The sequence below is a fragment of the Pleurodeles waltl genome, chromosome 10 (genome assembly GCF_031143425.1).
Source record: "Pleurodeles waltl isolate 20211129_DDA chromosome 10, aPleWal1.hap1.20221129, whole genome shotgun sequence".
In the NCBI taxonomy this organism is placed as follows: Eukaryota; Metazoa; Chordata; class Amphibia; order Caudata; family Salamandridae; genus Pleurodeles; species Pleurodeles waltl.
The window spans coordinates 17,635,084-17,659,957 of record NC_090449.1 but is presented as its reverse complement, the minus strand read 5'-3'; the positions used below and the strand labels follow the sequence as shown (position 1 = coordinate 17,659,957).

Genomic DNA, 24,874 nt, shown 5'->3' with positions numbered 1-24,874 from the left:
ACTGCCGGTACTTCCGGTTTCCGGCTGCCCCTGAAAGCAAGTGTGCAGTTTGTCGGACAGTTCCCGGTGGGGGTTCCAGGCAGATACCGACCGGCACCGGAAGTGTCCCTCGTTAGCCGCCGCCATGAACATTCGGAACGCGAGGGTGAGAGGACAGTCAGGAAAGAGTAGGGCAACCTTAACGACCCCACCCCCAGAGGGGCCAGCCTCGCGGCTGTGTCCGCACGGTGACGTCACGCAGCGCCGAGGTTTATATGGAGCACTTTAGGAGCTAGTTGGCGCATCATCCAGAAGCATTATATTGAAGCTGGGTGGGCAGTCCAGCCCAAAAGCATGCTTGGTGCGTTTCAGCTGTAGGTAGCCAGTGATGGAGGCCTCTGAGCCCCTCAAAGTATTCTGGGACATGGTGCCCCTGGTCCCCCGGTGCATCCTGGGAGGGTGTCTGTCAGCATTGTCAGCCTGGGGCTGGGGCATGGCTTCCCTGCAAGCCATGATGTCAGTGGTGGGTCTCCTTGGGCTTTTGTGCTTCCTGCTAGTTGGTCCTGCCTGCTCACAGTGCATTTGGCAGCTGGTAGTCTACCTATCCCAAGAGCATCCTGGGAGGTGGAGGCCATGATTTTCTTGCTGCAGCCAGAGGCGTTGTAAGGCATGGGCAAAGTGGGCAGTGGCCCAGGGCCCCAGCCTCTCAGAGCCCCACAAATTGAGCCAGCTTTGTTCTGCAGAGACTTGCCCTGATTACATTGAATAATTGTTAAACCGATTGCTTCAAATATCGTTTTCCTTGAATGTATTTTTAATGTGGGTGATGTGCGAGTCTGTCACCGACAGTTTACAGTTAACTGTTGTTTGTTTCATGCAACATCCATAAAAAAGTTTCTTTAAATCAAAACAGGACCTCACTTACGAGAAATTGGAGGGTTGCACAAAGATTATTTGCAATAATAATACTGAGCTGCTGCTGTGTTACAATATTGAACACACACATCGCAATCCTTGAATATTAGATGTAAACACATTTAGAATTTGGACGAGTGTGCCTGTGCACTGTCAATGACCTGGCCAAATAGGGCATGGAAGGGCTGAAATTGGATCATAGGATCATGAATCCAAAGTTGTTCTGAACAGGGGCCCCCAAATACGTTTGGCCCAGTGCCCCCAAAATCCTTAAGATGTCCCTGACTGCAGCATGAGGCTTGACTTTCATTTAGCCTGGAGTTTGAGGGATGTTTTATTTTATGAGACCCATATCCTTGGCTGTGGATATCAGTCCCCTAGATGTCCAACCTGACTACTCCCCAAGGCATCTGAGGAGGCTGGTGTGTACATAGCTCACTAGCACTATAAACGCCACTATCACCGTATGCTCCTGTACATAATTGTAAAATGCAGGTTTCGGCTTTCCCTTCCTTTAAAAATATTCTGTGGATGAATGACTGCTGTTTGCCCTCAACCCCCTAAGCATTGACATAAGTGTTTAGGCCTGTCTGTCTTTTGAGATCCCCGAATTAGAACTCTGTTTTCTGACCTCCCAATTTGTTCCAATAGTTCAGGAAGCCTGCACGCCCAAAAACATTAGTATGGCAGTTTTTAATCATGTTGTCCTCTAGGCATTTTGTGAATGGCGATATTCTGTATTGGCATTAACGGGGCAACACCTGTAAATACTGACTTTTACACACACAGTTTACATGTGTTGCATGAACAATTACTGTGTATTGTATACCTTTTCTTTTAGATTTGTCATTGGTGATAAAAAAAAAATAGTAGAAAAGGGGTTTCCTTCTTTATAGCCTGCATGTCATGAGTGAGGGAGGCACTGACAGTGGTGGGTATGGATGAGAGAACATCCCCAGAGAGAGTTTTAAAGAAGTGCAAGTATAAGACATATTTTTTAATTTCAATAGACTTTATTGAGTTTTAGTTAAAAAAAAAAATCGCATGAAACATCAGTAACATGTTTGGTAAAGCAGAACCAGTGAGGAAAGATCTTCAATTGTATGACAGTAGTTGTGACTATAAAAATACAATAAAGTAAATTAATTAGACAGACCAAGGCGGGAATGAATAGTCGTGAAAGAGTCTAAAAGGAAGATTAAAAAACGAATGTCAACGAATTATAACTATAGGCATGACAGCATAAGCATACAAGAAGGTAGAAAATCTTGATACCATTCTGAAAGTTGTCTGGTCATAAGCTGTACGGGATTATATGGGCGACAGTGGTGAAAAGCCCATCCAGTATATGTTTTGGAAGGCGGGAGGCAATCATGGATGTTTAGTGTTGGTGAAATAGTCATTTAATGTTTTCTAAAGCGATCTGGACTGTGGCTTCCAAGGGGAGTTCTGTAGAGAAACATTGTCAGCACCTAGTAAGAGATCCAGTTCAGCCAATATTTAAAGGGGGTGGCAGCTGTGTTCTTCCAATTATTGAGAACAGACTTACAAGCATCAGTCATTAAGATGTCTAAGAGAAGACGGTCGTCACGTGATTTGAGTCTTGGGTTAAGAAACCCTTTAATGAGTGAGAGGAAGTCACATTTCAGTTGTATCCCCGAAGATGATATGAATACAATCAAATATATGGTCCAAAAATGTGAGACGGCAGTACAGTGGAAGAGCATATGATGAAGGTTTCCCGTAGCGTTGTTACAGTTCCAACAGGTTGTGTCTTCTTTGAGAGAAGTGATTTTTAGGGTGTTCAATATGAGACAACGTTAAGGCATCATAAGGAGTGTCTTTGAGAGAATGGAGTATGTGTGGGAGATATGCTAGGGCAATTTGAAGGATAACCATTTCGGATTTTGCCGGAAGGGCTGCGCATAAGAGCTAAAGCAGGCTTGGTGTTGTTGGACCTTTTTCCCCACTAGAGTAGTGGTTCACGCTGTTAATAAGATGTTCCCAAGTGTCTTCCTGCGTTATCTGTTCTGCAGGTAGGAATTAATTTTCTAGCCTTTCTTGTAAGGGGTTCTTTAGGCCATTTGCCAGTAGCCTTGTACACAAGGACAGATGTTTACGGCATATACGTACTTTGATCCCGTTTACCTCCAACTCCAGTCTTTTAAACATTGTTATCTTATCTTTGTTAATTCTCTACCTAATATTCATGCACATCTCCTAATCTGGAGGCATGCAAGGTATGCTCAGTAGATGGGAGGCACAGTTAATTCAGATGGTGCCAGTGTGATTAACCTGTCTCACGGAGGAACATGAGACACATAAGGAAGAATGACAACCTCACTCAAACAAGCATTGGCAAAGCCAATAGGTTTTGCCTATCCAAGACCTAGTGGCATTTTCAAACTGTGCACTTGAAGCGCTACATAAAACAAGGTATGCTGGGGGCTCTTCTTGGCCCACGGTGAGATGAGGCTTTGCAGTGAGCTGATGGTTTGCGGCTGTGGTTCCGCGGTTCAGTCTCCATCATCTGGTGCTGACCCTGCCTTTTCCATGAGCTCCACTATAACGTTGCACCTGCAGTACCAGAGTGAAGTATCTCATAAACTTAGTGATGGGCAGATAATTAATAGTTTGTTCTATAACGCTTTCTACCGTAATGCTCTGTTTTCTGAGCTGTAGTGACATGTGGTGCTGTTCCTCTGTTGAATGTTGTTTGATTTGTCAGCGCGTCATTTCTGGGTCATTGGACCTTGTAGACCTGTATGTGATGCGCAGGTGTCGGCGGGGATCGGTTGTCTCACTGAGAAGTCATGGAACCCTCTTGGATGGAGATGTCATGAGTAAGGAAAGGTGAGGCGTGAGAGTGTGCACGGGCGCCTTTGGTGAGAGTCATGGATTGGTGTGTGTCTGAGAGTGGGGCCGTAGTGGGTCCTCACAATGTCGCTTTCTTGCATGATTCCGCCAACACCGTAGTCTGCGTGGTACAGCCTTCTCCTGTGCACAGTATACAGTGCTGGCACGCGCGGTTCTCACGTATACCACATGCAGTACTTCCAGTTCACATGCACGTGCCCATTCTTAATAAGTGAATAGCTACCTAATGCAATCGTTCACTTCCCTCTTGTGCATTAACAGCCATCGGTGGAAACCCACTGTCAACACATGACAGGAAGGCAGGCGATCTGCTGGTAATGCCCTGAAAGGGTTGGCTCTGCAATACATGGCCTGTTTGGCCAAATTTATTTTAAAAACTGAATACCTCTTAAAACTGGCAACAAAAAACCAAGACGGTCAACCAAGCCACCAGCTCGTATCAGAAATCAACACTGTCCGTCCCGGACACGCGAGCAATGGGCATAGTATTACCTCCAACTGCACTTTATCCCCTACCCTTGGACTGGACAAACTTATAAAAATTCTGTACGAATAAGTAACCCAGCAACGTTTTCTGATGTTTTACCTAGAACCATTTGAACAGGTATAATACACCGGTCAGTGGCTCAATGCTGATCTGTTATGTAGGACTGTATGCCATAAGGCGATTAACAAGTGAGTAGGTTTTTTTGGGCTATTGACAGTAAGGGAAAATATGAATGTATGGAATGTTTTCTGGTATTCAGTTTTTTTTGTTTTGTATAGTAATTGCAATGATTTTATTTAACTACGCAATATAGTATAAACAAGCCCTTTCAAGCAGATAGAGAAATCTACAATCCAGGCTTTTCTTGCCACGTCTAGTGAATTTTATAATCAAAGATACCCAGCTTTCCATTAACACATCCATAAACTACAGCGCAAAAAAGTTACATTGCATTTGAAGGCTTTTTTTTGTTACAGCAAAAGACAGAAAGGACAACTTTTGTAATTTGGGCCAGCTTTCAAATACCCATGCTTTCCATTCAGGCTTGGTCAGTATGTGTGTTCCATCACACTAGGGCAAGACCTCCCAACACAACAGTATTCAGTTTTAATTTCTCGTTTTCAGAGTGTAGTGTTTTTTCTGAATTGTATACTTTCACTCCTGCGTGTTATAAAGGGAATACACGCATGCAGAGCTTTTGACTGGGTTCTCGTTATTCATGAAACTGCAGTGCATCTCCGGATATAATTCATTTTCTACACTGGCTGTTTCCTGGGTATCAGCATGCATGCCAAACAGCGATGAATAGTTATTACCATGAGATTAGTGTCAGAAAGGATGCACCCCGGTCTCTGCAGCAACCTCTTACTAATGGCAAAAGCCAAGCTGCCTCTGCTTCGGCAGCTCAGAGGAGGCCCCACTAATGACCTGCCACTGTGTGAAGGCTTCAGACTGTAGTGACAGGGGTGGCTTGATTGTATCTTGCAGCGGAGGGTTCTATGCCTGGGGACCTACCTGAAGGAGTAACCAACCTATTGCCCCCCACCCCTTGCATTGCTGGCATTGGCCCTTTCTCTGTTTAGAGACGAGCTGCAGCTGGGGATGTGTAGTTTTTAGCAGATTATGGACCCTGTTCCTGGTGGTAATTTGGGGTGGAGGGTTGGAGAGGTTTGCTCCTTTGTGCGGTTACCCTATGCAAACGTTTCCTTTTTTCGTTTCTCTCTCCTCGGTGCAGCCGGAAGACCTTATGAACATGCAGCACTGCAACCTGCTATGTCTTCCTGAAAACTACCAGATGAAGTACTACTTCTACCACGGGCTGTCCTGGCCACAGGTGCGTGGGCGGCTGCTCTGTGCCCACAGGGGCGCTGCTGAGTGTCCCGCCTCGGGGGCCCACACCTTCTGACCGATGCCTTCTCTTCCCTTTCAGCTTTCCTACATCGCCGAAGACGAGAATGGGAAAATCGTCGGCTACGTACTGGCGAAGATGTAAGATGGCGGGGCAAGAAGTGACTGCACTTCTGCCTTCTTCTGTGTTTACCCCCTGCTCCCTCGGGGGTGTCACGGGGACATGCGTGGTTTGCAAGAGCACTTGCTGTGAATTGTTGGCTTTTAGCAAACAGTGCTAGGTGCAAAGCCACTGAAGAGCGGTAACTTTACCTCCTAACTCCAAGGCACCGAGGATGCAACCCTGCGGTCCTGGGCTGTTCTTTTACAAATCATTGTTTTCAGTTGTGTTCGGTTGAAATTAACCAACCTCCCAAAATGAATTAGGTTGTAAAACGAAAAAGAAACGGGAGAGAAGCATCGCGTTCTTGTGACATGGAGTCCCCTTAGTATTACAGGGTAAAGATGGCATTTCATCTACGAGCACTCGTGGAACAGCAGCAGTTCTCTTGCAATCTGTGCACAGGGCATTTTTCACTGGTTGCAATGATTTCAAAATTACTCTGGTTAACAAAACCAGTTCAGGGGGGGATAAAACAGCCCAGTTACTTCGGTTGACCTTAACGTGGATGCAAAGCTTAGGTTTTGCATGCGAATGGTAGCTGGCTTGAGAGAGTGCGACTTGTTGCAACTTGTTCTTGCTGAAGGGAAAGAATCATTTTTTTTCTTCTTGCTGTCTCTGTGCTCTTAGGGAAGAGGATCCGGACGATGTTCCTCATGGACACATCACCTCATTGGTAAGTACTTTCTGTTCTTCCTGGGTAGCTGCTTCCACCCAAGTTTTCCATTATTCAAGGGATGCTCAATACATTGAGCAGGATAGCGCTTGCCCTACTATCAATGCTCTTTACTGAAGCCATTGTCGCTTGTCTATATGTGGCAGCAGAACACAGCCGCTGTGTTTAAGATGCTAAAGTTAATGGGTGAGACTGAGAGCTGTTTTTGTGGACTGAGAGCTGTTTTTGTGGCACAGGCTTGCTTAGGGAGGTTACCTGCAGAGCTTGGCTTTTCCCATATGAAACCAGTGCCGCTGCGCGCGACAAACCTGGGTCGGCTACAGAAGAGTGCGCTGTATTGGTACGCAAGCCTGGCTTATGCGAAGGCCCACATATTGGCAGCTGAATGTCTCCAGGTGGTTTTACATTTAACACACATGACATTGGTTACGTTTCTTTCTGCCCATTTCCCCTTCTACAATGTCACCTGTACTATTGTTCCAAAACTGCTATTTGTTTTTTGGCAAATTGTTACTGTTTCCTTTTTTTTGTTTCCATTTTTCTAAAGTATATTACATTTTGAAATGGTAACTTAATTGTCCTATATGGGCAAATAAAAGGCAAAAGCCATTTTCCCAACAAAAGTTGACCTTCTTTGCCCTTTTTTACAATTCTGCGGATTGATGCATAAAAAAAGTGCATCTAGCTCGGCGTGTGTGGCCCGCAGTGCCAGAAGGCACACTCGCTTTCCTGACCCAGGTCAGCCTGGGTGAGAACACACTACATCCACCACAACACACGAAGATCAATTTTACATTGTGTTTGTGGGAGTCCATTTTCAAAGATTCCCCAGTCACCCAAAACTTTGAGGATAGATGCCCAGTCGAGCCCTCCTGCAGTAGGTCACTAAATGAACCTGTCAGTTAACTCTGCGGGCTTAGAATATTGAAGGACGCATTATGTTGCAGTCACTGAAGAGATGCGCCCCTCTCTCTTATTTTCTTGTTCTCGCCGCCTTCCTCCCTTTGGCTAGGCACCAGGAGAACATTCCAAGTATAATAATGAATTGCCTCTTATAATACTGTTCTGGAAATTGGCACTCAGTTGGTAGTTTTAGGAGAAATGCCAGGGATTTAATGTGGAGACATACACTCCATTCTCGCCCTTCTGAGCCCACTGATGCGGTGGTTGCCAGTGCACGAAGTGGCATGCGTGGGTATCTTAGTTGAATTCATGAGCAAATGGAAAAGTACAAATTTCTAAGCACATAATCCAGCTTTATTTTTCTCAACTAGCTCAGTTTTTGGAGAAAACAAGGAACAGGGGAAACATTTGGGAGGTTACCCAGTGAAGAGGACTATGATATTTATTTAAAGCAGCCGGCAAGGGCCGTAAAGGCTTGCTGTGCCCCAGGACTGGAGCTGCACCCCCCTCTTGAGGCTCCTCATTCCCATCTAGGGCTACCTGTGTTTCAGTGCAGGGGGAACTTTAGGTTGTGCTGTGCTCTGGCACTTGAGGTTATACTCTTCCGATTGAAGCAAGATGAAGGCTTATGTGTATTAAGTGGCACAATGAGTAAAAAGTGGACTGGAATGTGGCATCGACTGAGTATCAATGACTGATAATAATTCAAGCATTCCACGCATACCCATTTTGATATTTTTAGCTGCTTTTAGTGGAAATATCCCTTGCTTAGTTTAGGGTACTAGCTATGTCAGTTTGTTTTAAAATGGGGCGAGCTACATGCAAGAAATTGTGTTTAGAAAGATTGACATCAAATATGCTTTTTTTTTGTTGTTGTTTAAGTGGAACGATTTTCTCTGTTGATAGTTTTCTTGAATATCTAGCATTAAAGACAACCAGGTCCCAAGGTCTTCTATGTGGTGCTCCTGATCAGCACCAGATACACACTGCAACCTAGTAAGCTCATAGGACCAATTCATTTTATGATTACTGTTTTGTTCCCTTGCCTTTCCCTAGTCGCCCGACTAACCCCCATAATTAATCTGTGCATTGTTATCCTTGGCTAAGACTGGTGTTGCTTTCAGTGTCTGACAGACTTTATTCTATTTGGTTAAGGTTGCCTGAAAGGGTGGGCCTTTTACCACCTTCCCACTAGCAAGAGTTCAGTTGTGCTTCAGTTGTGCTTCTGACTTCTAAAGAGCACTGCGGGATGTGGGCTAGGTGCACCCTGCGAAGTGAGGAGAGCAGCTACTGCAATTGATGAATTTTAGTTGTCTTTTAGGATAACGTATGGATCTGTTTGTATTGTGTGTTGACAGAAGGTAGTGACGGGTAGATAGAGTTGGTGCTGCATGAAAATAATGCAATAATTTTCCGGAATTTGCTACAGCATCAAGCACATGGTAGGAAACAGCAGGTAGCAGTTATTTTCTTTGACTTTCAGTGTTTGGCCCTCTTGTGACATTTGAGGATTTGTGTTGTAAGTCTACAGTTGCCACTCTGCCTGATGTGAATTGTCTGTGTACAGATGTGTGCTGGCTGCAAGCCCCAGCCAGAGAGGTGCCATTCTTCTAAAGAATTTCAGATATGGTTTATGGAAGCTGTAACCCATCTCCCTTCTCTCCATCTTCAGGCAGTGAAACGGTCGCACCGGCGCTTGGGACTGGCGCAAAAGCTGATGGATCAGGCATCCCGGGCCATGATTGAGAACTTCAATGCCAAATATGTGTCTTTGCACGTCCGGAAAAGGTAAATGGAGCAGGTGTTCTGTAACAAAAAACAGAATATTGTCAGCATGCCCACTGAATTCCCTTTGCCCCTGCTTCCCTCCCATATGTTTATTTAAGTAGACACCTTACCATGTGCTTGTCATATGCTAAATCTATGCTTTGGCCATAACTGTGATACTTTTATTTGGGGAGCATGATTATATGTGCCCACTTAACTCCACTTACTCCCCTAGAGGGGAGCACTTAGCAAGGTCAGTGACTGGGTGAACGCTAAGACTGATCTCCATAGACCCAAGAGGCTGTCCTGCCACATAATAGAGACTTAAGACTGGATTCCTGGCAGGAATAGTGAGTGCACAGCTAAAGTACTTAAAAGGAGAAGCAGATTGCTTTTAGTTCAGCTTACTTTTATTGATGGCATGTTTGTCTTTTACTTACGGATCTAGTGGAGGATTCATTGACAAAGCAGTCTTTGGTAGCCCTATCCTGTAGAGGGAAGACCATGCTTACCCCCTTTTCCATTATTGTGATCAGGACAATCCCTTATCAAACGTTCCTTATGGTTCTTGCAGAGTACCCATCAAATGCTACGCTTTTCTAAAATCGTATTCAGCCTGAACACACAAACTTTGAGCTGCTGTTAGCCTTCCTAAAGACATTCTGTACATAAAAACTGAGCTGCTGCTAGCCCTGCTAAAGACACTCTGTACATAAAAACTGAGCTGCCTCTAACCCTGCTAAGGGCACGCTGTACATAAAAACTGAGCTGCTGCTAGCCCTGCTAAAACCAGTCTGTTGCACGTCGTCACTGCTGGTGCACAGCTGGACCACCCTTGTCACAGATGAGACCTGCACCTTCATGAGCATCATCCACTCCGGAGCCCCAATGGAGCCTTGTCCTTGCCACATTTTTAACAAATCCATCGCACTTGAGCTCTGCCACACTCCACTGTTCCATAGAGACAGCCACGTTCCCAGAGAACTGGAAGCACGCGGAGATCCGCCCGCTCTTGAAGAAACCCACAACCAACCCCCTGGACCTCAAGAATTACTGCCCTATCTCTCTGCAGCCTTTTCCAGCCAAGGTAATTGAAAAGGCCATAAACGCTCAGCTCCGTTAGCACATTGAGGACAACAACATCCTGGACCCCTCCCAATCTGGCTTCAGGAGCAGCCACAGAATGGAGGCCGCCCTCCTCGTCGCCACAGTTGACATCTGCTCGCTTCTCAACTGCGGCCATACAGCAGCCCTCATCCTACTGGACCTATAGGCCGCCTTCAGCACGGTCTCACACCTCACCCTCTGCTCCAGGCTCCACGTAGCCAGCATCCGAGGAAAGGCTCTACAATAGATACACTCCTTCCTGTCTGGCAGAACACAGACTCCCACCTTACCTGTCAGAACCTACGGAGGTCAGCTGCGAGTTCCACAGGGCTCCTCCCTGAGCCCCACACTATTTAACATTTACATTGCCCCGCTCGCATCCATCGTCTGGAACCATGGGCTGAACATCGTCTCCTATGCCGACGATAACCAGCTAATATCTCACTAACTGAAAACCCCTCTACTGCCAAGAAGAATTTCCACAACTGGATGGAAGCTGTCTCCGTCTGGATGGACTGCTGCCTCAAGCTCAACTCTGAAAAGACTGAGATCCCCATCCTGGGACAATCCACATCAGCCTGGGACAACTCCTGGTGGCCATCTACCTTCGGGGCTTCCCCCCCCCGCATACACACACACCCAATGCAACCTCTGCTTCATCCTGGACTCATTGCTCACCATGACCCGCCCAGTCAACTCAGTTGCATCCTCCTGCTTTCACACACTCTGACTTCTCTGAAAGATCTACAAATGGATCCCAAAGGACTGCCGCAAAAGCATAACCCATGCCCTGGTGACCAGCAGACTCGACTATGGTTAAGCCGTCTACCCTGGTACCACCCAGAAGAACCTGAAATAACTACAGCACATCCAAGACGTCTCACCCAGATTCATCCTGGACATTCCCCGCCGCAAACATTTCTCCAACCACCTTAGAGACCTCCACTACCTTCCTATCGAGGAAATAATTAACTTCCAGCTCCTCGTCCAGGCATACAAGGCCCTCCACGACCTAGGACCCGCCTATCTCAACCACGCATCACCTTCTACTCCACCCCCACCACCAGACCTTTCCACTTAACAAGCACTAGGCACCGTACCCGCATATGGAAGACCTTGGCTGGTAAAAGATCCTTCGCCTACCTTGCTGCAAAAAGTTAGAACACCCTGCACCTCAGGCAGTCACCATAACTACCTCAATTCAGGAAGGACCCTAAAACCTGGCTCTCCAACTGAAACTCAAAGGACAAACCTCCTTAGTGCCTTGAGACCCCTGCGGGTGAGTAGTTGCGCTTTATAAATACTGATTTGATTTGATTGTTTTCACTAGATAGGTTTGGTGTGATAAGGGTGTTTTCTCGTTCGTTTAATGGATGGCCATGAGTTCTCTCCTTTGTACTGTGACTCGACAGGGTCATGGACAATTTCTGATATGCCCAATATATGCCCTTACACATTGGAATTAAGTCTTCCCTTCTCTGTAGGGAAATATATATCAGTTAGTTGTTTTCTGTTATCTGTATTTGTGTGGTATGTGGATGTTACTGATGTGGCCTTGGGGCACTTTTGTGTGTGTGTGCACTTAACCGCACTTCTGAAAGCTGTCTAGAATGAGTGCTCCACCATTTATGTCCAAGACAGCAAGCTGTGCACTCTCAGACCTGTGCATGTACTACTTCCGATTACATCCTTGTTTTGGGTACAGATGTGTGAGGGTGGCGTGTTCAGGGAGTGAGGTGTACAGGTGTGGTGGTTCTGTACGGTTTGCCTTTGGTACAGTGGTGGTGATGTACACGCGGGGGGTGGAGATCTGGGGTTGCGGGTGGCTTTGGAAACTTATGGTTGATGGAAGGGTAAAGTGAGTAGAGTAGCAATTTACTGCTTATTAAAGGAGATAACACGAAATGCTGTGCAGCAGTGAAGAAGCACACACCTTTGGTAGCTTTGGAGATGGTTCTTGTCAGTGATGATTTAGTAGCCAGTGAGGTCTTTCACTGCAGAGAATCCTTGTGCACCAGTGCTGAGAGCATGAATATGGGATTCGTTTGGTAGTTCGGTGAACTGCTCGTGATGTGGGGCTGTGCTGAGCTCTGATGAGGTATGTACTGATCGCTGTTTAATGATTTTGCCTTCTAGTAGCAGTTTTTTCAGGGGGTTCTGTAGACTTTAACCCTCTGGATGTTGGTTGTGAAGGTGGTGGCAAGTGACGGGGATGGTGCCAAGAGTGTTTTGAGTGCTTTACTGAAGGCCGGTGTGTCTTCGTGGCGTGAGTGATCATTGGAAAGTTGTCCAGCAGTTATTGGTATGCATGAGGATTGGGGTTCTTTTGAAGAACATTTACGAATGGCGTGGGACAGAAGACAGGCTGCGGCCACGTGGTGCAGGTAGGGTGGAATCCAACCAATCTGGCCTGCAGAATTTCTGGATCTGTACCATACTGCTCTGAGACTGATGCACGTTGTTTCTAAAGCGAGGTATCATATATTGTCTGTGCAATGTGGTATTTATTCCAGCGGAATAAAAGTTAGCTGAAGTTTGTGAAGTAGGTGCGATGACCACAAAATAAAGGCAATTGGCGTATTCAGGTGGTAAAAGAACCAGAGATTGGTACATCCAGGACTCTTAGAGCGATTGACAGGGATTGGTACATCCATGACTCTTGGAGCGATTGACAGGGATTGGTATATCCATGACTCTTAGAGCGAATGCCAGAAAAGGCCTTACTGTTTGTTATCGGGAGGAAGAGAAATATCTGGAATAATAATTGATCAGGATTACACTTGCATGCGATTTGCAAACCTGAGGGGGGGGTTCGGGGGGGAGGCTTGTGCTAAAGGACTGCAGCCCATGGCAGACGCGCATGCTCAGTCATGCATTGTCCAGGTTCAGTGTAAGCCAAGACCTCCAGTGTTCCGCTTCGAGCGAGCCCTTGTAGCGGGGGCTGCTGTCAGAGTGCCCTAGTGCTGGTTTTCAGGGGGACTGGTGCTGTGCTTGTAGTTGTAACTTAAGGCCGAAGAACCGCATAAAGAGGGTTTTCCGTCATAGGTTTTTTTTTATAAAGGGTATTTTAAGGTTGCTTGGGAGTGACATGTTTTCTAGTGCTTCACAAGAGGCCCTATAGCGCAAAGCCACGCTGAGCTTCAACATTGTACAATACTTCATTCTTGTAGTTACTACCTGAGGCAACACCCTGTCCACACCGCATACCCAGGCAGGAGATAGTCCATCCTCTTCTCAGGTTCAAGTACCAAGCTTTTCAAACCCTGTCCTTTCAGCCAGTGTCATTACTGCACCTTTCAGAGACACGTTTTCCCCAGAATAATATTGGGAAGAGAGATCTGCAGGCAGTTCACAGCCCATCTGCAGACTGCCCAGCTTTGGCCCTCAGTGTTGCCATCTCTGTAAGGGGTGTCTGTTCTCGCTAAGAGCTGGTGTCCTGGCCTGTGCCCTGCTCTGTCCCTTTGATATCTAGAATATAACCCTCCCCGAACCCTTCTGACACTTAATCCCTCCAGGTGCTAGGATCTAGAGGTGGCTGAGAGAGGCTGGTAACCTCTAGGAGTGATTGTGGATGGGATTTAATGCTACAGCGCAGTGCATCTCTTCGGGGTATTTATTGGAACTTGGAGGGGGGGGGGGGGGGGTGGGACTGATTCTCACCTGTCACGCAGAAGGAGGGAGACCACACTTCCCACAGAAGGAGCCAAACACAACCATCCCACGACCCTAAAATACAGGGGAAAACCCCAACCCGCCACAGCCGAGAACACTTTTACAGCATCTCTGACTCCTGAGTCAATCTTCTTACATGTTTGTCTGGTTCTCCCCTCTTCCCTCTTAGAAATGGCCTCACCGGGGAGTGAATACATATTCCATGTCTCGATCCTCCCGGCGATACTGCCAGAGGCGATAGATTCAAGCAATTAATTGCAACCCCGCTTCTGAAATGTAATCAAAGCTTTTAGGAGCATCACATGTACAAAATGTAAATAATTGTGTTTTCTGTGTTTATTGTAGTAACCGAGCCGCGTTGCACCTGTACTCGAACACTCTAAATTTCCAGTAAGTATGTCATCACGTCTCTCCTCTTCCACTGCCTGACGTTAATTACTTCTTTTCGCAACTGCTAACCTTGAGTGTTTATTTTTTGCTGTGAGTTGTATGCGGACCGCCCTAGGAGAGCTCCACATTAAGACAAAGATTGTTGCAGAAACTCATTTTCTTGTGCGCATGCGTGTCCTTTGTCATTGGTTTTGGGACGTCACCAACATTCCGGAAGTCAACAGAGAAAGTTCCACCAATGTGAAGAAAGCTAGGAAACCGAGTGTAGGTACACTTATCCTGCTGTGACACCCACGGCTCCGGTGCAGGCTGTGTGCAGTCCTCATGCTAATACTAGACGGGTGCTGCCAAGAAGGCACTGCTCAGTGGGCCCTGCGCCTGCAGCGCAGACAAACCGATCTAGTGTGCTGTGCATTATTCACTCATAGGTGCCCTCAGCACGTTACATCATCAGCACTGCTGCCCTGGCCCCTCTCTGAGCCCATAGGTGGCACAGGAAGCAGTGGGCATTGCCATAGTGGAGGTCTGTGCAAGGGGAGGGCTCGCCGTCGAGCGAATCAGAAGAGGGTCCCTTGTTTTATTTGGAGTGAGCCCTGCGAGGATGAGAGGCGCGTTGAGTGACGTGGAATGATGGGCGCCGGTGCATCTGTGCGGCTTCAGGTCGCATCCTTGGCTGGTGAGAAAGCATAGCCCTAACTCCTTAGAGGCGCCAAAGGGACAGTGTGCTAGCGCTCGTTCATAGGACAGCCAGTGGCGACCTGCATTAGATGCCTCCAGGCCACTCCCTGCTTGTTTGGGCATCTTCAGTGCAGCTGTTTCTGTTCCTTATCACAATCTCTGGGAGTGAGCGCTGAGTCTACGGTTAGCGGGACACCATTTGTAATGCTGCTTCCCCCTCCCATCTACCTGGGCGCCTCACAGGGACAAGTGCGCCTCCCAGCTCAGCCTCACTGTTGGCTACATGAGGGGCTTCCAGGCCAGGAGGCTCTGGGTCTGCGCCTGGGCAGCTGTACTGCAGGAGAGCAATGAAAGAAACTGACTTTTTTCTAATGTCTGTGCAGCCTGTTGGTCCCTATGTGATAGGAAAAATCTACAAAATGTCTCTGCTTCTGGCTTTCTTGTTACATTTCAGATGTCGGCCTGCGGTTGTTCCATCTCCCAGTAATGCTTTTCTTGGAGTTTAGCGTACGTTTTGGGATTACATCTCTCTAACTCTTAAGACCGAAGGCTCCAGTTTTATAATCGAAGCTGTGACAGCTTGTTTATTGGGCTAGCTCTCTGCATGTTAATGGACAGCTTAAAGCTTTGGTACTCGCAAACATTTTCCCAGGGGCCACAAGGTTGGTCTGTGGTGTGACCGAGGGCCACACTGATGGCAACAGAGTAGCAGTCAAAGGCGTTTGTGGGCAGTTATGACACTATGGTGGTTCTGGAGGGCAGCCAAGAATACACGTCTAGTGGCTGAATTCCACAATGTGAAACCAGATACCCTATGGTTAATCCCAGCTTCCCCATTTTACCAAATTGTGTGATCCTAGGTAATTGTTCTAGTTCACTTTATCCCCATGTTCTTCTTTATCGTATGTAAGAGGACCCCACAATGCTTGACGTCAGGATGTGCACTGTGCAAACCCTTCTCCTGTGGTTGATTTAACTATAATGTTGTTCATGTGTAGTAAATATGTAGCCAGGTTACCCCAAAAGTGCACATAACAACTGGCTTGCCGCTGTTATCTGGGCGGATGGGGGGTGGAATAAATGTTTCTGAATTTGTTTGAAAACTATCACTTAAAAAAAAAATGCTTCTGAATGCCCTGGTATAATGTGATGTACTAATTTTGTAATGGTTCTGCGTCTTAATGAAATACACTTTTTGATGTTTTAAGAGACCTTATCATATCTGTACAGTTTTGCTGCAAGATACGAATAAAGGTGTTCCTACAGTTAGCAGTGCAGGCCAACCTAGTTACTTTTTTTCTTTATCTTCCATTAACATTCAAACAAAGGTCTGCCTGTTAATTTAACATATATTAATGTTAGTGCAGAGTCGAGTAAACAGCAGCCCAGCATTGCTGCTGTCCTGGGGGCCGCATGTAAAGGTCAAGAGGGCCGCATTTCCAGTATCATTGGTTTAAAGGGACAGACTGTTGGGCTGGGCTGTTGATTGGCATCTGCCAGTAACCTAGCTCTTTTGTGTGACGCACTTCGCGAATACCAACATAGATAGCTTATTCTTTACTAAAACCAACACCAGTTATTTTAGTGCAAAGTAAAGGCTTCAGTTTTTGGTGTGTGCTAGAAAAATATACACATCACGATAACCAAGTTTTGTGCCTTATTTGGACATCTGTCCTTGTCGATGACAGTGCCCAACCTGGAAAATTGACCATTATTCTTGTCTGCCTGCTTTAATATTTGAAAATGCAAAACCAATTTAGATCCACAATGAGCCATTTTAGATGTGTTGTAGACCAGGGGCATCCTACTCGAGTCCAACAAGGCTGGATCCTTGCAAAATGTGCAGGATATAAACATGATAAAAACCCACACGCGTTGAAATGAAACTTGTATGCACTGAATTTGAGTGCGAGTAAGAGGAAGGCAAGTGAGTGAGAGGAGGGTGTGTGCGGGGGGGGGGGTGAATGTGTGAAAGAGCAGGGACGAGCAGGCATGATACAAGTTTTATTGAGTGCGGGTAATAGGTCGAGAGGCTGCAATTTCTTTCAGGGCCACTGTGACCTTCCCAACTAAAGAATGGTCTCTTAAAAATGTTCCAACAATCAAAGGGAGTAGAATAAAAAAAAAAAAGACGACAGACAAATACAAACATTAGTGCACAACGCCAACAGTATTACAGACTGATTTCTATGACTCCTGAGAGAGCCGGAGTCATTTTTTAGGTTGTAAAAAGTGTAAACGATAACCACTGATTGTACATGTTTTCAAAACATGGGGAAACACTGACAACACTACAAATAAAAACTGGAAAAAAATCCTGAAAACTAGAAAGCATGTCGTTGTACCTTCTTTTTGCAGGATCAGCGAGGTGGAGCCCAAGTATTACGCGGATGGGGAGGATGCCTACGCCATGAAGCGAGACCTGACACTGATGGCTGATGAGGTAAGCAGAATTCTTCTAAAGATGAGGGCTAATCATTCTTCTGTCTAGAGTGGCTCAACACTGCCCTGGACGTTAGCGATTGAGAAAAGCTCTCGGTTGCAGTACAGCTTGCATGAATCCTGTGTACACCAGAAGCGCATCACACTGGTAATTCAAGGTTTCAGTGCTGTACATAGCCGAAGCATGACAGAGGGAATTTTGGGGTCAGTGTAATGCACAGAAAAAAGGAGCAGGGAATCCAAGGTTCTCCAACATTGCGTGTTTCATAGAATTGCACAGAATATTCTACATCACGAGACTCTTTGTATAAAATAGTGGTTTCCAACCTCTTGACTTCTGTGGACCCCCACTTTATAATTTCTGGAATCTGGGACCCCCCCACTGGATCCTTAATGGAATCTGGGGACCCCTGAATGAGTCATAACGGAAAGCTGGGGACCTAATGTGTTAATATTATTAACATTTCCAAGGAGCCCCTGAGGAGGCTTTGCCTCCTCAGCGGGTCTCTGGACCACAGATTGGGAACCTCTGGTATAGAACATTACCTTGACATGCCCAAGTACCGTAGTGCGTGTAGTATACCTACCGTATTTCCTGGGGCTGCACTGCAGGGGCTCAGGTGGGTAGGTTTAGAGCTCCACTCGCCGTGGATGCCCCATATGTCCCATATTCCACCGCACATTGGGCTGTTGCCTTAATACGAACTATCTGTCCACTGCAGCCTTTCATCTACCCCGCTGTGAGGGATAAGATGCTGTTCCCCTGTGTTTACCTTACCCCTCCTTGAAGAGCTGTGTCCCTGTGGCTGGTCCCGTGAAAAGCTTTTGATTTTTAATTCAATGGGGTAGATTTTTACTGCAGCTCAAGGTCTTGAAAAGTGCACGAAATGACTTTTTACGCCGTGCAAGATCTGGGCCTCAAAGGTTTCTGCTGATGACCCACACGGAAGGGCGTCCATCGCTTGCAACACTGTCTAACATGGGACTGACATGCAATTATTTCCTGGTGTAATCCCAAAAAGAGGCGATTCGTGTTTACGCTGAGTAATCCCTTCCTCTGCAGTGCAATCTATCAAGATTGCGCTTCTGCGAAAAACAAAGACAGTTAAAGAATTTCTGTGTGAGTTGTAAGCATTCTTTGTTAGGAAAGAAAACGGTATCAAAATCTCCCTCATCCATAGGTTCACTTCCTTGCCGGTGGGAAGTCTTCTCTTCCTCTGCATCATTGATGATGTTGTCATTCACAAGCTCTGCGTTTGCAAAGCCCTCTTCAGATCTCTCGTGGAGAGTCTCCCTGCCCAGGCAGGGCCAGCATCGCACCTCTGTGCCGCGGGCGGAGGATGTTCATGAGCCTCAGTAGAGCCAACATGGTGGGCATGGTCGTGGTGGAGTTCAGGCAAGGCGGAGCAGTACGGCTGTGTTTGTAGGAGACCACCCAAGCCGCCTCTTGCTTGTTGTCCACCAGACATCACGAGAGTTTACCCCTCATCTGAAATAGCCCGTGGTTGGTTCAGAAGGAAAGGAAATGCCTCCTTTCCGGTGACCGGGCAGAAGCTTGCAAGATGCTGAGAGCCGCCAGTTGTACCGTAGGCCGGAGGGTCTGCCGGTCTCCAGCTTTGTCCTAGGAGTCCCCACGTCCATCCTCCTCGCGCCTTACTGTCCACACGAAGCTTGGTCTGGTAAGTGCAGCGCCTGGCCCGAGGGGTCTGGGGACCGTCTCCGGCGGCGCTTCCCGAGGGAGATTAGAGTTACAGGCTGAAGGGAACAGGGGCGCGCAGCAGCCCCGTCTCTGTCTCCACCCAATGTGTTTTTAGATCTTCCTTCTCAGAAGCCAGTGCTTCCGTCAATGTCTGGCAAGTGTTTCGGCTCGAGTTTGCTCGTCAGCACAAGAAAGAGAAATGCACGTAACTATTGCTATTTTAAGTGATTGTGTGATCCACATGCATCTTCCCACTTGTCCTTCACTCTCCGTAAACCGAGTTTGAAAGCTACTTAATTTCAGGTGGGGCTTCCCGGTGTGCTTCTGCTGGGTGCTTAGAGGACACGTGCTGCTTATGGTACTCGGATTGACAGGTGCTCGGGCCAGTAGAAGATTCAGCCTGGGTTGAACGTCTGTGGCTGTGTACTAATGACGGATCCTTGATTCTTTGTGTGTGTTGGGAGGGAGCCTGTGTGATGGGCAGACTGCAGCCTCCACCTACCCACAGACCCTGGCCAAGACTCAGCAAAGTAGCTGTTTCCTCCTTCAGACCTTCTGACTTATTTTCCTCCCTGTAAAGTTGTGCACGTGACATTACTGAAGGTCGGATAGTGTATCCCTGCTTATGTCACACTCAGCCCTGCTGGGGGGGGGCAGACTGTACACGAGGAAGTGTTTGAATGACTGTCGTCCAAGTTAACCGCACGTGGACTCCTACAGCACAGGAACCTTTCCCAGCAGCATCCTAGTGCAGGCTCCTGGATGTGAACTGGCGAGGAGGAGCCCTGCGGTCTGTTCACCAGAGCAGTGTACAGTTCTGTCAGTGAGTACCATCGGAGTAACCGGCGTGAGCTGCTGAATTACTGCCATACCCTCTGCTAGTCTTCAGTCTGCTCTCACGTACTCTTGGATACACGTTGGTGCTATCAAAAAATGCATCTGAGAACCGAATGACACGTCTGCGTTATCTTAGCACATAGTGCAGGGCTTTCTGCACAGCCTTTCCATCTGTTGCAGACTCTTCTTCCTTGGAGCAGAGGACTGAGTTGATTTTTATTTTTTAAGTAAACACGAGTCGAAGTAATAAAATGTCACTTGCAAAAGGGCGCCACTACTGCCTGTTGCATCGGCCGGGGGCATTGGTGAAAATCAAACTTCCTCTGGCATGGACCCTTTGTCTTCAGAATGACAATGTTTGCAGGTTCTAATAAAAGTCCGGCTTTATTCCGTAAGTGCCTTTCAAAAGATTCTGCGTGTGGATTTCCTATTTTTTTTTGTAAACCCATCAACTCTGCCAAAGTTCACTTCACTCACTAGATCCAAAGCAAGCCCTCGAGTTCTGCTTGGAGAGGGCAAGACAGCCCAATCTGGTCACCTCCTCGTCTTCAGCCAACCCACTGAAGGTGAGATACTCCCCGGGCAGGAGCAGCTGCTTGTGGTCTGTGTTACACTAAAGAGAAGAGCTGCTCACTCAGCACTTGCACCTTCCCTGGCAGGGACAGCGATAGATCCTGCAGCACACACCCCTGGCGCCTCTCGTAGATCTCTCTAAAGCTGCAGCAGGGCGGGAGGTCTACGCCGGTCACAAAACCGACCGCTTCTACTGCCAGCCAAGCAGGGTTCCGACTGCGAGTGCAGTATCCTGAGGCCTGTTTCACTAAAGTGGATTTCACTCCCGCCTTCCTTCTTTTTGTTGTACTGCTTACCAGGCTTCTTTCACACACGCGACTCCATAAAAAATCTAGAAAATAAGTTGTCTAAACAGCTTTTTTTTTTTTTTTTTAAAGATTCATTCGTAAACTTTCCATCGCCCTTCAATGAGGCCATGATTGCGTTCCTTCCACACTGTCTCTTTTAATTTGAAGGATGTGGTGCCTTTTGGCACCTGATTGGCCTCATTGCAGACCCAGGCACTAGGGCAGTGGTTCCCAACCTGTGGTCCGGGGACCCCTGGGGGTCTGCGAAGCCTCCTCGGGGTGTCCAAGACTGCTTAGAAAATTTAAATAATATTAACAGATTAGATAACCAGCTTTCAGTAATGACTCATTGGGGTCAACAAATGATTCAGTGGGGGTCCTTGGGTTCCAGTAATGATCAAGTGGGGGGTCCACAGTAGTCAAAAGGTTGGGAACCACTGCACTAGGGTATTATATTTTTGTGTTTAATACAGTTATGTGTAACATTTAATCTGAGGATTCCAGTCCTGAGAGCTGGGATTGATTCAAGCTTGTTAATCTATGAAAGATACCAATGCTGGAAAACTGAAGGTGCATGCAAACATTTCCATCTCGGTATTGACCAGTTAATGAGCAGCACGCATAGTGAATCCTAGGCTCACACTGCTGCACTATGACTTAACTGTGCGCGCACACACTGAATTCCAGGGTCTGTCTCACACTGTAACTCGGCTGCACATGCACAGTGTTCCACTGTAAGAGCGTCGCACAATTATTAAGCAGCTGGCGGTGTCCTATAGTCTGTTGTATATTGAAATTGCACCACAGACAGCAAATCCCTTGAGATGACTGTTGCACGCCGAGTCATGCGCGCCTAGACCCTTTAATGCTCTTGTGACAATGAATGCAAAGGTTCATACTTGTGAACACTGTCTTCTATCACAGCAGCTGAAGAAGCACGTGGAAGTGAAGGAGAAGGGCAAGCAGAGCGCGCTGGGCTTCCTCGACAGCAAAGCCGAGCACAAGTCCAACCATGTTGGCGAGTGCTGCCGGGACGAGAAGTGCGCCGGCGGAGGTGGAAACGTGGCGAAGGTGGAAGGGACCGAAGACAGCGGTGACAGCAAGGATGTGAGTGAAGTCAGCGAGGCCACAGAGAGCACAGACGTCAAGGACAGCTCAGAAGCGTCGGACTCGGCCTCTTAAAGGGATGTGCAGGAATACTTGCCCTCTCCCTCAGGGCCCGCCGGGACTCCATGGTGCACAGAAGAAAGCTAAAGACATGCTTTGCGTTAGGATGCTGCTGGAGGGTGTGTGCTGTGGGGCATTTCAGGGCAAAGGAGCGCAACGTTTTCATTGTCGGGATGTAAATGGTGCTCATCAAGTCAGCGGCTGCTCCGCTTCCAACCCGCAAAGAACTCTACTCTTAAGTTGTGCAGTTTTCATACAGGTTTATGCTGGAGAAATAACAATAAAACCAGTGTGTATTTGAAAATGGTAATTGGGCCCATTTTTCACCTCATCACATGGATAGGGTAGGTTTTTTGTTGTTGGTTTTTTTTGCCTTTTATTAGCTGTTCTTGAATGCCATTTCTGCTGATCTAAAGGATTCAATGTCGTCCTTGAGTTAAAGTAAAGCTGTTGATAGTGTTCCATATAGAATATTACAAGATTTGCAGAATTGGCCCAAGAATTAGACGGATAAGACATTGACTCATTGACCGTCTGCTTGTCATAGGCCTTCATCTTGAACAGAGATGATTTAGTGAGAGCTCACAACATCACTCCTGGGCCAGAGCTCTACACTAGTGATACTTGATGGCTGAAACTTATGTTCATACACCAAGCTAATCTGTTCAGTAATAAAATCTATGTTGACACAGTGCCGGCTGAGGAGAATTCAGAAGAGTATTTGCTTCAGAGTTCTTTGTAAGGGGGGAGGGAAAGGCTGGCTTACCTTGCCTAGGAGAAAGGTCTGTCACAAAAAAGGCAGTGTCTTGAATCAGCCAAAATATCTGCAACCAAAATCCTGAGGTAAGTCCAAACACTTGGTCACATGGCATAGGAATGTGGTGTCTGATACAGGTTCAGGAAAGATGAGTAATGCTACACTTTTAGAATAAAATGACGAATTGTAAGTAAGTGTATTTTTATGTGACCAATTGGAAAATCAAGCATGGGTTAAGACTGTTCTGGACCTCCGCAGATCATTCCTGCACTGGCAACTAACTCTTCCTAAGACCGATTGAGTGCTGTCTTATTCTCTTTCACGATCAGTTATGTTTTTGGGACTCTACTCTGTTGAAGGAAAGTCCTCATCCATATATGGAGAACTCCTCACCATTGCTTTTTTGTTTTAGGTCATGGGGTGTGGTATTGGCACAGCTAAGGCCACAGAAGAGCATGGAGTCCTTGTGCTATGAGATAAGACAACTGCCCGTACCTGACTGGTTGAGCACAGTGCTAGACATAGCTATGTTATTGGGACTAACAGTAAAACACAGATTGGGTATGAGAGCTATTGGCTTTGCGAGTGTTATAGCCATGCTGTAAACCAGTGTGGTAGCTGTTCAGCATGGGTGAAATTTACTGGTGTGAATTGTCATGGAGCAGTGTGTTGTAGATGGAATGGTATAGAATGACGTAGAGAGGAGTAGGGTGTCATAGACTGGAGTAGATTACAGTGTCTTGGAGGGGTGCCCGGACGTTGTGGAGTCTTTTTAGAGTGTAGGCCTTGAAAAATCTACTCTCTCACTCAGTATTGCAAGTCAGAGTGTATCAAGGTGAGTTATTTTTAGGGCCTACTGGTCCTGTCTTTCGAGAGAGCTCAGCCTGACCAAGGACAGGAGTTCTGGTGGTTTAGAAAGTGAATGAACAACAAAAGATGCCTTTACATTTTTGTTTTTATCTTGTCACGTTTGCTGTGTATTCAAAGACAGAGGTCAAATGTCAGCTTATGTGTGCTGCTTATTTAACCCCGGAGTATGGTGTTTGCAGTCAGAAAAATAAAGTTAGAGGATTTTATAAAGAAAACTGGCTAAGGAGTGTGACACAAAAGCCTGTGGGATGTCCTTTTTTTTCTTCTAAGACACAAAATTTAAATAGCTTGTAAGGAACTGTACAACTACTTCAAAAGCAGCAGTTAGGAAAGCACATTGTTGTAGTAATTCTGAAGTGTGATGTAAACAAATGTTTTAATAGAATCGAAATACATCTGAAACTTTAATTGGTGATGTGCAAATGATAAATATTTGCTAAAACCCGATTTCCACACATTGTTTGTACGCCATATAGTTTTATCAGTAAACCTGCATGTCTGAGAAAGTTTATGCTATTTCAATGAAAGGTGCTGTCTGTAAACGACAGCGCACTACCACATCATACTTCAGTAATATGTTAAGTGAGTTGTTTTTAAATATGAACTGAGAAACATTCCTTACCTGATGACAATGCTATTAGTAAACTAAGAGGCAAGCCATGGGGTCATGTGTACCCTGTATGTGGGTTAGATTCTCGATATACATGAATCAAAAGTGTAGTCTATTAAATCGCACAAAAATATATGTATTTTTTTGTACAGCAGAAATGCTGAATTTGCATATGTGAAAGTGTTTTCATAGGCGATATTGAAGACAAAGTTGACTGAAATGAGATATTTGCGAAGGACTACACAATTTGAGACCATGCTTATTACAGTTAGGTCCAGTAGATTATTCAACTCGCTAGACCTGCAGGTGTGGTAATATTTGTAAGATTTTTCAAAGCCGGAATTAGAGTAGAGTGGTAGAGTTTTGTGGAGTACAGAGTTGTATAGTAGAGTGCAGGGTCATGGAGTATGCATAGTGTGGTATTTTAATTGAAATAACTATTACATTTCCACATACATTTTTACTAATGAAACTGTAGAGCGCACAAACAATTTGTTGAAATCAGCCTCATCCAGTGTATTGATTTCTTTTGATTATATTCAAATATTTTTTCCACCATACTTCTAAATTACAAAAAATGTGCTTCATTTGTGCTTTCCTAATTCTGATGTTCAGAAATATTTGTATGTTAGTTTACTAGCATTTACGTTTTGCTGTGTGACAGAATAAAATAA

At 46.2% G+C, this 24,874-nt stretch overlaps 1 protein-coding gene across 4 annotated transcripts; it reads left to right on the top strand.

Annotated features, from left to right (window-relative positions):
* Positions 1–22,267, top strand: NAA10 (N-alpha-acetyltransferase 10, NatA catalytic subunit). Of its 4 annotated transcripts, none has more exons than XM_069209443.1 (8): positions 1–145; positions 5,493–5,591; positions 5,688–5,746; positions 6,396–6,441; positions 9,017–9,132; positions 14,236–14,280; positions 17,317–17,401; positions 21,721–22,267. In XM_069209443.1, the coding sequence occupies exons 1-8, from the start codon at positions 125–127 to the stop codon at positions 21,976–21,978; spliced, it is 729 nt and encodes a 242-aa protein (XP_069065544.1). In that variant the 5' UTR covers positions 1–124; the 3' UTR covers positions 21,979–22,267. The 4 variants fall into 4 exon arrangements, with proteins under 4 accessions (XP_069065544.1, XP_069065542.1, XP_069065545.1 ...); XM_069209441.1 differs by having other exon boundaries at positions 6,387–6,441; XM_069209444.1 differs by having other exon boundaries at positions 21,724–22,113.
* Positions 22,268–24,874: the final 2,607 nt, after the last annotated feature.